Genomic DNA, 14856 nt, shown 5'->3' on the forward strand with positions numbered 1-14856 from the left:
TAAAAAAAGGTGAAATCATGCCCCGTTATGCATGTCATGTCCCAAAATGTGTGAACTCACTGTATATTTTTTCTTAGACAGTAATGATGGAAATGTTAGTAGCTTTTTAAGTAGTCAAGACCTTAAGAATTGTGAATTGACTTAAAACAAATAATGCCACATCTGCCCCCTGCTGGTTGTACATTATCACCACACTTGTGTCCGGTTCCAGATGTTTAAAGATGTTGGATTTGAGGTTTAGGCTTGAGAAGACAAAGAAAGAAATAGAAAAATGAAGTTTGTTGTAAAGCAAGATGAACTTCAGGAGTGATTATGGCTTGAATAGAAGCAATGAACTTCAACTCCTGCCAGAGGCGCACTGGGCTCAGAGCCAATGAAGGAGAGACATGGAGCTTCAGGGATTTGTTACGTGCTCCTAAACAGATGCCCTGATCATTTCCTTCATGTATGCCATCTTACCTGCACATTCTCAACATCTTCACCGCTGTAACACAATATGCATATAAACATGAACCAAACTTCATCTGGCCCCTAAAGAATTTGGACACTTGAATTTCATTGCTTGAAATCAAGTTCCTTTTGTGCCCAAATTCTGCAGGATCTTTCCTCTTCATTAGTTTTTCTTCATTTTTTGCTGTCTTTTTTAATCAGCTGGTGTTTTTAGTGGTTTTCAGTAGATGAAGTTAGTTCTCCTAAAGTTCACACAGGTATAACCACAGATGAAGTTCATCTAAGAACATGTTCCACTATAATGTTTTATATTTATTTGGATCAGTACATTGTTGTATGATTAATATGAACAAAAATATATTTTCTTATTTTATATCAAAGTGTCAGCTGATATTTTGCATAATTTGCAGGGTTATAGTTAAGTGATACTAAAATCCTTTAAAAAATGTTCTTGAAATAAAATATTACCTAAAATAAATGACAGGCTACAAAAACTATTTTTATTTCAGCTATTGCCAAGGCAACATTTTCATTTAGTTTAACTTGATGTACTAAAATAACTAAAACTGAAATAAAAATTAATAAGAACTATATAGACTCAGTAATAATTAACTTTAACTGGAATTAAAATGAAAGATATAAAAACAAATTCAAAATATGAATTAAAGACTACAATAATATTGATATTTAGTCTGTGTGCATAAAAAACAAGGTAAAGAACTAACAAGGAATCATTTAATTTAATAATTATATTATTACTGATCAATTATAATATTAATAATAATAATGTGCATTTTATTGATTAAAATTTAAACATTTTGCTAGACTTCAAGATTTTAAATGGTCATGGTCAGACATGCTCAGAGGACATATACGGAAAGTTGACTTCCTTATAGTTCTATCGTTCTTTCTTTGCTTCCATCTCTTCCAGTCAGTTTACCATATGTGCAGCGGAGGAACAGATGGTTCGGAAATCAGCTGCTGTGAGGAACCTCAATCAGTGTGAAAGTGAGAAGTGTGCAGGTGAACACACACGAGGTGAACATCCCTTAAAAACAGACTTCCATGTGTTTGCCCTTAATATTATGGTTATGTGCAAAATGGGCATTTGTGTCAATGAAAGTGAGTGGTTCCATTATAGGAGGTCTGATGTCATATATATAAAACACAGGGCTGGTCTGATGTGAGCCACGAGCCATCACTTCTGTGGCCTTGAGCAGATTTGTCCTTTACTATAATGCATGCTGTGAACTATGCATTATATACCTACAACTTCTAAAAAATACTATGTGACATAATATGCAGTATGCATGAGCATTTCAAACCATATTGCATTGTTTTAATCAATGAGTGGCATACCATTATCATCTTCGTTATGCATTTTGTAATAAATTTTGTGCAAAAAATGTTTCAAATTTAGCAGTCTAATATAATGAGTCAAGAAAGAGACTGAACGGTCATGATTGTGGGACAACAGTATTCCACAGTGTGTTCTGTTGCATTCTGCACTTTTCAATACAATTACTCATTTAGTGCACTTCAATATATGTTGACAAAAATAACTTGCATCCTAAACTACTTGCTTTGTAATAGTTTATTACTATATTAGTATAGTGGTGTAAGATATGCTTAGACATTCTATAGAAGAGAAAGCATCTTCCAAGCATAAGAATGTCAATTGCATGTAAAAAAAAAAAAAAAAAATTACCAAATTTTATAATTTATAAATAAACAATCACTGAGAGCCATAGTCGCTTTACATTGTGCTCCTCAAAGTCCTAGAGTAATTTCAGCAGAGTTTATCTACAATGCTCTTGGCTGAGTTTTATAAATACGGTTGTTTGTGTCAGCATTGCACATGTAACTCAGCCCCGCAAGAACACGATTACAAGCCAAAACTACTGACAGAAACATTTAGCTGAAGATGCCAAAATCAGCTTTTCTGTCATTTCTTGGGAAGTTTTGCATACCAATACCATATACATTCATACATGCAGATACATATATGAAATAGTTTTATCTGGAATAACGTTATATTGTGACAGCACTCAGTTTGTGCCAGCAGGTTTAATGCTCATAAATGGCACAGAATAAACTAATATAGTCTAGACTCTAATTAGCAAGAAAGGAGGTGAGACTGATAAAGTAACATCTTTTTATTGCATGCAAAAAGTTCAAACAACTACAGAAAGATTTTTTTAATGTTTTTGAAAGAAGTCTCTTATGCTCACCAAGGCTGCATTTATTTGATCAAAAAATACATTAAACAGTAATATTGTGAAAAATTATAACGATTTAAAATTAACTTTTGTACTTGAATATTTTTCCATGTAATTTATTCCTGTGACAAAGCTGAATTTTCAGCATCATTACTCCAGTCTTCAGTGTCACGATCCTTCAGAAATCATTCTAATATGCTGATTTGATTAATTAAAAGTTAAAAAGAACAGCAGTTATTTGAAATATATATTTTGTAACATTACTGCCATTTTCATTAATGTGTGCATCCTTGCTGAATAAAAGTATTCATTTCTTTCACGACAAACTTACTGACCCCAAACTTTTGAACAGTTGTATATGATGCCATTTTTGTTATTCCTTACAAAAAAATACAGTGGTGGTACCAGCACTAATGTCAATAAGTGCCACGGTATTACCGGGGTTTTTATACATGACATGCACCATGGTATATTTCAAAGTACCATAGTATTACCATCTGATACCATAGTCTTACCATGCAATGTACTCAAAGAAAACGCAGTAAATGTCCAGAAGACCGTGGCACCATGTCCAATGGTAATACCATGGTACTTTTTGGTTAGTGCAAGACAAGTACGCCTGAATAACAGCAATTACATACACTAGACTGTATGATGCACAACGTGAATTTCTGTCTATGTCAAACACAGCTTCGGAATACTGAAAAGAGCTTCAGGATACCGAACACATCACAAGGACATATGCAGCTTCACCCACACGTTTCATTATAACCCCTGCTATTCTCACATCCGGGATATGAAACATGAGGAAAGACGTGGAATGTTACATTTTTTCCCCTCTCTCTCTCTCTCTCTCTCTCTCTCTCTCTCTCTCTCTCGTGCGCCGTAATGATGGAGTAAAAAGCAGCATGATTGGTGGATGCAGGCGAGAAGAAAAATAAAACCTAGAACGTTGCTTTTGCACTCCGGACGCGACGCGACAAACGCGAAGGAATCCAGCGCGTGCTTTAGATCACCGGTGAAGAACTGAAATAGAAAAACCTCTTGAATCACAGCAAAAACATCCACATCCACACAAGGAGCTAAAAGTACACAATGGTCGCTGGCGATATGTGTCTCTCAGACAAGCTTAGCGCAGCGTCGCTTGAGTGCCAGCTCGCTGGCCAATAGGAACATTCAGCGGCCCAGCTGCGCTTAGAACCGACCAATGGCGAACCGCAGAATACGGGCCTAAACGCATGTTAGGCTGTTGTAGCAGGCGGCCAGCGCTAAACTTCACCAAATAATAGCTGTTTGTATTTTGGCTGCCGCAGTAGCCATTTTAGGTAAGCACATTTTTAACTTTTTTTTTATTTTAACGCGTCGCGCGCAAAACTGCACGGGGTAGGTGGCGGTCGGACGCGTCAAACTCTCGCATCCCCTCATGAATGAACTGCTCTTGTGCGTTAGGATTAAAGAAATTGCTCTGAGTTTTTTTCCCTTCCCCGACTCCCACCCCCTCTAATTTTTTATGCATTTTTCTAAACTGTCATGGCGTTTAGTGTCCTTGGAAATAAATGCGGAGAGAGGAACGCGTAGGTTTGTGCGCTAGCTGATGTCCGGAGCCGGCGTGTCCAGGTAGGTGAGGTCGCGTTTGACGGTCCCTCCGCGGAGTTTGAGTGGCTCTTCACGCGTGTAGCGCCTGAAATATAGAGCACCGTTGCCGTGACATTACAGTTAGCAAGCTGGCTAGCGCCCTACAGGGGCTAATGTATATGGGACACGATGTTAGTGTTTTTATAAGAGTGTTTTATGAGGCAAGTTTGGCATCTGTTGAGGCACAAAGCATCCCATGACTGTTATCAAGTACTAGGAACAATGTAACTTCTAGCACTCATGTGGTTTACTTCAGCCCCTGGTTTTTGCTGCATCCCTATTGAAATTAACGTATTATTTATTTATTTATTTTGTCACTAATAATGTTGTATTACTTTAAAAACTTTATGCTTTTTGTTTTTTTACACATTGAAAATGCCTCAGAGCTTCATTGACAACCTGTCTTAACTCCAGGAATGGGTTAGTTAGTATCAAAGGGCCCACTTGGCTTATAATGTAACCCTTTTGAAATGATCTGGTTTTATATATATATATATATATATATATATATCACCAATGATGTTGCGTTAGTGTCAACACTTATTCTTTACTGTTTATGCAATTATAATTCATGACAGGTAGATTGACACCTATCATACATCAATCAGTATCTTAGTTTGTATTTGGGGTATTTATGTGATTATTATAATTTATGTCATTAAAAATGTTGCAGTACTGTAACGTCTTTATATATTTATTTTTAATTCAATGTCAATGCACCACAGGTAGATTGATAATTTTGTCTTAACTGAAGGAATGGGTTAGTTAGTATCACTGAGGCCCATCTGGTTTATGGTTTATCAGAAATGTAGGAGATGTTCATATGGATTTGTCACTGATAATGTTGCTTTAGTTAAACTCTTTTTCTTTTTAATATACTTACAGTGCATCACAGGTAGATTGACAGCTGTCTTACCTCAAGCAATGGGTTAGTTAGTCTCAGGGGTCTCACCTGGTTTATGATGTAATTATGTGATTATTATGGAATTAACGTGTTAATAATGTTGCATTACTGTGACAAAATATTTTTATTTTTAATTCAATGACAATGCAGATGCAGTACATGTAGATTGCCACCCATCTGAACTCAAGTAATAGGTTAGTTAGTAAGGCCCACCTGGTTTATAATGAAACCCTTTTGAAATTAATGTGTTCATATGTATTTCACTATCGATGTTGCATTGGTGTCAAAACTTTATGCTTTTCTTTCGTATGCAAATCAAAATGCATGATAGGTAGACTGACACCTGTCTTACCAAAAGCAATAAGTTAATTATTGTCAAGGGCCCCACCTGGGTCATGGTGAATATTTTGTGATAATCTGGATTTTTGCCACTAATAATGTTGTTTTAATGTTGAAACTTAAATTTCTTTTGAATATAATTACAGTGCGTCACAAGTAGACTGACAGCTGTCTTACCTCAAGCAATGGGTTAGTTAGTATCAGGGGTCTGTGATAGGCTGTGATAGGCTGCATACGTGGAAAGACGTTTGTAGTTATAACCTGCTATTAATGCAAGTCATTCATTTGAACAAAACACTTTTGTTGTTATAAAGTGATGCCTTGGTCCCAGGTGGTAATAGTGATAGATTAAAGTTGACTCATTACTTATAGTCGTAACCCAATACAATACATCTAAACCTTGAACAATAGTTATAGTTAGTGTTGAATAAGAATACATTTATTTATATTATATACATTAGCAGAGATGGGCTCAAATACATCAAAAAGTGTTTAATTACAAATACTTATTCATCAAATGTATTTAAATAAAATACAGCTGTGAAAAATGTATTTAATTAAAATAGGCTACAAGTAATTTGAAAATACAAAAGCATTAAAGCAATCATTTGAAGGTAACAGTGGAGTTAGATGGGGGAGAGAGCTTTTTCCTCCTTAAACAACTTATAAAACAACAATAATTCGTAGCGAAACAGCAAGAATGAACTTCTCTCACACGTGGGAGCGAACGGTCATAATGAAAGATCATTTACGCCTGCCACCAGGTGGCGAATTCATTCAGTCCGTCTGTATATTTTGTGCAGTGGAAAGGTGGCTTTACATTAATATAAGACATGACCGACTGTGTTTACACGAATATTCTCCAAGGCGGGAATTTTTACACAATTTTGAGTTTCTGGCCGTTCCCCAAACAGCAGTTCATCACTGCTCAGATTTCAGCAACACACTCGAGCCACATAGCCTACATGTAACGTTAGGCCTACATGTTATTTTAATATTGGCATCATTAATGATTTATCCCATCCACCCACGACCCACCTGCAATCAATGAATGTTATTTTTTTATAAAAACCTAATGTTCCTTTAACGTTAGCTCACCCACCCACGGATTATCCACAGCGCCCGCGCCCATGGATATAACTGTGATCCGCGCATAGAGAGCCTAAGTCCCTCCCCTTCCGATGAACCACCATGGGACCTTATTTCGGAAAAATATTGTATGGTAGTCAATGGCGAGAGACAACAAATATTTGGATCCCGTTTGAATTGTGCCCTGAATTACACATATGATGTTTGTCAATTTAAAAGATACATTTTAAAGTCAAGAAAGTCGCAGTTTGATGTAAAACTGTTGAGGTATAAGACTGTGAAAATACGTAATTACAAAGACTACAAACCCAAAAGGCGCGCATGTGACGTCATACCTTTTCTCTAATGAAGCTAACTTTACTGAAGCTAACGTCTGTCATTTTTTCTATAGACTAACGTTATAATCGTAACGTTTCGCCATGATGCCTGTGTGTTTTGTACCAGACTGCACACATACGAGCACGGTGACGTACATAGTGCCAGACGAGAGATGTAGTTCATTGAGCGATTTTCACATAAAACTAAATGTTACTCTTCTGTTTTATGACAAACTGTGACTTTCTTGACTTTCATAATTATCTTTTAAATTGACAAACATCATATGTGTAATTCAGGGCACAGTTCAGACAAAGAAGATAAATTCAGATAAAAAGAGAAGTTGTCTCTCGCCATTGACTACCATACATAATTTTTCTAAAATAAGGTCCCATGAGCCGGAAGCAGAGGTGAGGGACTTAGGCTCTCTATTACTAGACAGTGCACATCACTCTTTAGCTAGTAAGTCAATTCACAAGTTCTTCTAGCTATTTACGCTAATCTTCTGTAGTAATCTTCCTATAATGACATTCAGTGAATAATATCTGATACTATATTTTACTAGATTCTTTACCTTAAAGCAGTTTGAATGAGCAAGAAAAACGCTTCAACAGGAACATGTCACGTGATTTACTTGCATCTTGCCCAAAAATTGTGATAGGCTATTTGGTAGTCCTGTTAAGCCTGGTGATTAAAGTTATTGTATACGAAAATAAAATGACATGGGCCTATTTAAATAAGTATTTAAGTATTTGAAATACAAAATACAGTCTCTCAAAGTATTTAAATACAAATTACATTTGATTTTTTTGTTTTTGTTTGGGAAAATACAAATGTCAAAATACTCAAAAGTAATTAAATATGTATTTCAAATACATGTAATTAAAATACTGCCCATCTCTGTACATTAGTTATATATCTTAAACATTATTAATGTCTACTGCAGTCATCTTCATAATATGCACTTTTCCCACTTTATTTATTGTCACTAGAATTTAATGACCAAGATCACTGCCTTTACTTTTTTTAGAGTGCATTCTGAATTTGAATCACATTCTATGCTTTAAAAAAAATATTAACGTTGTTTTTTATGCTCTGTTTTAATTTCTATATTCATGAATCCTTATATCTCTGTATTCTAGACGCAGACACAAAGATCAAGAAAAAATGAAAATACAAAAGAAGGACAAGCAGGTCAGTGTATCACATGTGTTCCTGTCAGACACTCTGTGACAGTTCCCTCAATCTGTCTCTCACACCGTCTCTCACACTTTCATCGTCATTAGCATCATTTTTAGTCCTTGTGCTATAGCTATACTTCAGAAAGATCCTCAGTTTTATTTAGCCTGCCCTGCTTTTTGACTTTAATATTTGTCTTTAATGGACTAACCTCATCGCACAGCATCTCAAATGTTGGTTTGATTATTGTGAAATGCCTGACCCAAAATCTGTTGCTTGAGTTTTTTTCCTTACTTATTTGCTTGAGTTTTTTCCTTTTTAGCTTATTAGGTAGGTAAACTTACCCTAATGATAACTTTCTTGAGGGCAACACATTTGAGACTATTGGTTTACTATTTAAGTTGCATACAAAAATGAGAAGAAAGCTTGTGACATTTTTGGGTAACATTGTTTCCTCCCTGAAGATAATTGAGGTTGTTTTTTCACAGTCATGGAGATTTTGGAGTTCTCAGTTATGTTGCATAGCAGTATCAACTTTGTTATGTGTGTCCTACAATTTCTTAGGATAAGTAAAAAATAAGCAAAGGAGAAAATTGTCGACACATAGTATGTGTGTAGAGCTATACAATTGTGGATTGCATAGCTTCGATCATCTACTCATGGAAGAATTTGATGAGAAATTGTTGAATTCATAATGACATCTCTGGATTTAGATTGCAGGCAAATCTTATGAACTAGTTTGACCAACACACATTTTGCTAATAGGCAATCAGTCTTACCTCTAATTCAAATTAGACCAATCTACCTTTTTATGTAACTGACTTAAAAAATGTAGGACTTGTCTTGAGCAAAAAAAATAATGACTAAATTTTAAGACTAGTTAAGACAATGTCCTTGACTTGTGCCCTTTTGATTGAAAAGTTTTACTCTTTAAATCAATGTAGTTGTTTTCTAGAATTAGAATTGGAGATGTGTAAATAATGATTTTTATTACTTTTGACTGATAAATTAAAACAAAATGCCTTGCATTGCAATGATTGAGGTGATGAAGGTGTGTTCTTAAATAAACAATTCTGTAGGCTGTTTATAAGCATTAAAGCAGCTTGCCGTGGTATATATAATGTGCAGATGTGTTCATATTTGCATTTTATATGGCTTTGGATGTGGCTCATTCGGTATTGGATTTTGTCATAAATATACAGTTTATAATCTCAAGTACATGGTCACAATTACTGGTGACAGATCATTTCTTAATAGCGTAAGCTTATAAAAACCTGTGGCGCATCAAATGTTTGAAAATTTCATTGAAAACATTGGTAGTAGATTTTCCTCGAGAAGAATCAGAGTTTTTATAATAACAGTTAACAAGTTACTAGGCAGGAGAATGTCTGTTTGACATAACTGACCACAGCACTGCTGCTCTTCTGCTCAGGGTTGATGCTTGAGTCGAATGCTTTCTAGAAGAGTAGGTTCTGTCAGTGCAGGCTGACTGGTGCAATCATTGCTTTCCTATAGGCAAATGCTAAGATTCTTAATTTAATATCTGTCGGCATATGCTGCAAATATGCTGTCTGCTGCACCTACCGTACATGATATGACTTAAACCCAACGTATATGTTGCGCACAAAGTTGCAAGCAGTTGACTTGAAAAATAAATTTGAAATTTTGGCAAAACAGTCACATTGGCACTTAGTTAACAGCGTTAGCATATAACTCTTCTATTAAGTATTGGCTCTGTATTCACTTGACACTCGTTTTTGGTGATCCAGTCGTAAGTGGTCAGTGAAGACCTGGTATTAGCATGCATCTCCAATACATCTATTATTTTGTCTACTACACTTACTACTTCAGTGTTGTACTGCATATTAATATCATGCATACAGAGAATTTATTTGCACAATTTTTTAAAACCTTTTTAAATGTAATAAAAACATTTTAAAAATAAGTAACATATTTTATGTAACTTTCTTGTATGCAATGAAATTCATGGAATTGATTTATACAGTAAAGTATTTAACATGGCTAAGAACGATTATTGTCTTAGAAAGTGCAAGCAATATGTGTGTGATGTGAGTCTGAAGTCTGTGGAAATCCCCAATGTCTGATAAGTACTTCAGTTAGTTGACCTCCAATTTCATCTGATACTTTAAGATGAGGACGTTGAGATGATGATAATGTTTAACTTTGTTTAAAGTTTTGCTTTGTTAATGTTTGATTAGGAATCAGTGATATTCTCTAGCAATTTCCTATGAAATCCAACTTTATAAAGATGGTGTGAGGTGTAACATTGAGTAGAAAGATTCACTTTACCGTTTTCATGATTTGCCTATCAAGTTGTGTTGTGCATCTCGATCCAATCTGTCTTCCAGCTTGTTTTGATTTTCAGGCTAGCAACACCCAGCTAATCATGCTAATAGTCAAGGAATCATTGGCTGCGCTTCGAAAACGACATTGGAAAACGAGGTCAAAATTGAACGTTTGCGCAATAGCGTGAAATCAGTATTTAAATATATCTTAATATGTATTTATCTCTGTGGTAAATATTAGTTAGTCAAGATGTAAGGGTGTAGAACAATAATTCCCTCGATGAAAATTTACTTGTGCACTAAAATAATCCACAATACAGTACTTTAAACATTTTTATCATTTGCCTTTTGTCATGATCAGGCATGTCTGTGTATTCCACATACAGACCATAGTAATTAGTACAAAGAATAAGTTGTGACATTTATGAGTTGTGAATAAATCCTAGCCAGTATTGTGATCATGTATCAGTTAGGCAGGACATACATCAATGTCAGCATCACTCAAAATTCTTCTGTCTCTCGTGCTCCCCCTTGAAAACTATTGCTGTGTCAGTAAATGCATCTCATTGTTATACTTTGTAGTATGTCTTTCCTGGTTTCAATAAATGTACAACGTTTTGCACCTTTATGTGGAAAACCACCTGAGGACACTTCTGTGGAGCTGTCGTATTGTCAGCCGGATCTGGGAGGCTTTTGGTCTTCTGTCAGGCACAGAGGATCTAGACTCAGCGCTGGGATCTCTTGAAGTGAAGAATGGTTGTGTGTAGTCAGTATAGCAACCTCTGTGACACTGTCAGTTGTATGTAGTGTTCAACGGGATTCATGTGTTCTTTGCTTTGAAACTGTGACCACCTGAATTTCTGTGCATTTTCACACTGAGAGACTTATCAAAAAGGTTCATGACTCTGAGTGCCTTTACATGCACATTCTTAACCTGATTATGCTTAAAAAGCCGACAATGCATGTGATCATGTAAACTTGTTAACCCGTTTTCCTTTTTTGGAGTAAGGCCATAAACTGCTTAAGCGACATGAACACGTCCTCACTGTGGATTTAAGCACATCCAGACAGAGCAAGCATTTTGCAGTAAGGGAGGAAGAAATATATCGCAAACTCATTCTTTCTTGATCACACCCTTTTCTTGAAATCTCGTGGAGCAGAAGTGGTGGTATAATCAAAATGCTTCATCTGTAACTGCATGAGAGGATAATATATGAGCTGTAAGTTTCCCGCTGACATGTTGATGTTGCAATACTCTTCTTCGGTTTTTAATGCTTTATTTAACATCACAACCGACAAAGAAATGAAATACTCTTGAGTCAGACATGCAAATTATTGCGTTTTGACATTACTACCGGGAAATAACCTGATTTATTAATAAAGTCTTGTAAAAGCATGTAAACCACACAACAGGTTATTTCAATAAGCTGATTTTTGTGAGTTATCGGTGTACAGGTGTGCATGTACACATGCTCACTGTCATACAAATTATCTGATCTACATTTTGATTTGAATTTTGGTGGTGTCAAATCAAAGTAGCCCAATTTAGTTTTATTATTTCCTGCCTGCGAGATGAGTGATTCAAAAGGCACTTCCGACCCTGAGAGCTTCATTATCAGGCCTTCCTGAAGAACCAGCAGGGATTCCCAGTGATTTGGTTATTTGATTTTGACCAATTTTAAATCATTGCAAGGTTTATACAAAGTGATTAACAAGTCAAAGGAGGCTTTACAACTACAAATAAAATTTTTGCCTATATATGAATTTATTTTCAAAAGTAAGAAACTATTTTATACATATACGCTACCAATCCAGTGGTCAGTAAGATTTTTATTTTTTATTTAAGAAATTTATTCTTTTTTTCAGCAAAGGTCCAATAAATTGATCTAGCCTAATTTTTTCTTGAGACCCATGCCTTGTGCTGTTTTTAACACGAACATATCATCTTTCCATTCATTCCAAGTGTGCGATTTTATTGAATCCATGAGCAAAACAATATGGACTTTATTTAGGGAGGTTTACAGATGTATAAAGGACAAAAACAATGAATTCTTTCATGAGTGGAGAGGTAAATGCATGTTAGTAGGAGCGATGTGTGTGTGCATGTTTTGTAAAGCACATTTGAGCAAGGAGTGCTCAGGTTTGGATCTGGCATTGACTGAACTGCAGCTGTCGCGTTTGGGAGTTGGGAGTTGGTATTGATTCATAGGGAATTTGATTGCAGCGTGTGTATGTGTGTGCGCTTGTGGTGGTGCAGATTTGCCTGGCAAGCATGCATACTGCAGCACGTCACGGGAATAGTCTGCGGTGTTTGCTCTCTTGCATTAGCTTTGCGTGCATGTGTGTGTGATGCATAGAGAGAGCATAAAAAAAGGTCAATGTAAGGGCAAAAGTGAAAAGAGCAGTTCAGTTGCAAGTTGCCGTTTACACGGCATGCTGTCTGTACAGTGCAGTTAAGTACAAAAAGTAGTGTTTTTTTCACCCAGGTAGATATTGGCAATATTACCTTCAGGAACAATGAGGTCGATGCTTTTTAGACCCCAGAAAGGAAAGGGTTACCACGGAGACTGCGTGTTTACGTTCCCGCTTCCTACAGCTTGGTCCCGAGCCTGTTGCCATGACGACGGCCCTGATTCCAGCTCGCTTGCTTTGGAAAGCATGTGATTCATTGACATTATCCCCATACCTGCCTGCAGTCGCATGCCCTGTCGGGGAGTGCGTATGTGCATGTGTGTGTGTGCCTGCACATGCGCGCTGTTCCACGTGTGCACTGCAACACTAAGGCGTAGTTAAAAATAAACGTGCTTCGCAGAATAAGAGATACGGAGCTAAATGTGTACCAGAAACACAAAGCTCACAGACGGAAGTGAATTCTGTTTAATTCATAAATGTTTTTTCCTGTAGAAGTAGAAGAACAGTTTTAATTTAATCTGCCCTGTAATGTGTAATTGGGCATCTCATGACTGCACTATTTGTTTTTTTGTTTTTCCGATAGAGCACATATGTAAATAGATTGAATGCATTATAAAGCTCATTCACTTTGTGCCATAAAATAACCTGTAATACAAGCATTACCCTGCTGATAAAAACAGCTTAGAGTGTTTTAAAACTTGAGTGCTCTTTAAAAGAGCTGTGAGTGGATTAAAAAGTGAACTCAACCAAGTGAAAAAAACCCCAGTTTTAGTTCAGTATATATATAATGTATAATAAACCAGCATGAAATTACCCAAAACATATGTTCTATTGATAACTAGCAGATGGTTTGACTGGACAGGATATTCTTTGATGTGTCTGTTTCAAACAACACAAATAGTATTTAATTAGACGAGTGAATTCTAATCTCTTTTCTGCTTTTCCAGATGTCTGCCACCCATGTACTAAAGCACACTCCATCCGCTGCTGCCTCGAATGCCTCTGACCAAAACGCACAAACTACATTTCCCATCGGCCACTTGGGCAAAGAACAGTTACGGATTATCGGAGGGCCGCCCAATCATTGCATGACTCACACAAAGGCTGGGTCTGCGGCCAGCAGTCACAGTCTCCGCCCTTCATCAATCAACAGTGAGGAGGATGATGGAGGGGGCGGGACCAGGGTGAAGAAGAAACGAAGGAAAAAAGACAAGACTGAGTCAGAGTGGAACAAAGATGGAGAGAGCAACGCTAAACCAAAGAGAAGGGTGCAAAAGGAAGGGAAGGAGATTCTTCAGAGAAAGTCAAAGGCGGTGAAGGAACAAAAGGATCATAAGAGGGAGGCGAAAGGTCATAAGGAGGTCAAAAAGGTCAAGAAAGGTCAAGATGTGAAAGTGAAACCACAGCCCAAGAACACTGCAACACATCCGCCCTCCAAAAGAGGGAGGAAGCCAAAGTGAGTTGGTTAAAAGATAACAGAATTGTCATTTTTGGGTAAATATACATAACCATTCACAAGTAATATATTTTTTTTATTTTTTTTAAGTCTCTTATTTTATATAAGTTTCTTATTATCAATGTTAAAAACAGTTGTGCTTCTTAATATTTTTGTGGAAACTGTGATTAATTTTTTTATTAATATAGTTTAAAAGAACAGCATTTATTTATTAGAAAGCTTTTTTAACATTATAATATAATTATCTTTACTGAATAATTTTAATAAATTCTTTAAAAAAAATCTTACTGACCCCAAACTTGTGAACGGTATTGTACATGACATGAAATAGAGATGTTTTCAATGCTACAAACAGTAATATACAGTCAGTAATATTTGTCTAACACTGGAGTTCTATATGTGTTTTATAACAAGACCATAATGGCAGGTATATTATATCCAACACACTTGGTGCCTAGTTTACTAAGAGACGTCTTAATTGAAGGCAGCAAACTAGTTTTATGTCGGTAAATAATTTTTGGTTGCCGATTAACAAATGTCAACTGACACAAC

At 36.1% G+C, this 14856-nt stretch overlaps 1 protein-coding gene across 3 annotated transcripts in view; it reads left to right on the top strand.

The window, feature by feature from the left end:
- Positions 1-3536: 3536 nt before the first annotated feature.
- The window catches only part of chd6 (chromodomain helicase DNA binding protein 6), a 39525-nt gene continuing 28205 nt past the window's right edge, over positions 3537-14856 (top strand). Inside the window, exons 1-3 of one of the 3 annotated variants that reach the window (XM_077197868.1) lie at positions 3537-3994; positions 8094-8145; positions 13796-14304. In XM_077197868.1, coding sequence (XP_077053983.1) covers positions 8119-8145; positions 13796-14304 — 536 coding nt within the window. In that variant the 5' untranslated portion in view covers positions 3537-3994; positions 8094-8118. Of the gene's footprint in view, positions 3995-4135; positions 4287-8093; positions 8146-13795; positions 14305-14856 lie in introns of those variants that run through there. The other 2 variants (XM_077197869.1, XM_077197867.1) reach the window with 2 other exon arrangements.

Source organism: Siphateles boraxobius, unplaced genomic scaffold, assembly GCF_051911475.1.
Source record: "Siphateles boraxobius isolate OS27281-9 unplaced genomic scaffold, OSU_SipBor_1 41, whole genome shotgun sequence".
NCBI classification, from domain to species: Eukaryota; Metazoa; Chordata; class Actinopteri; order Cypriniformes; family Leuciscidae; genus Siphateles; species Siphateles boraxobius.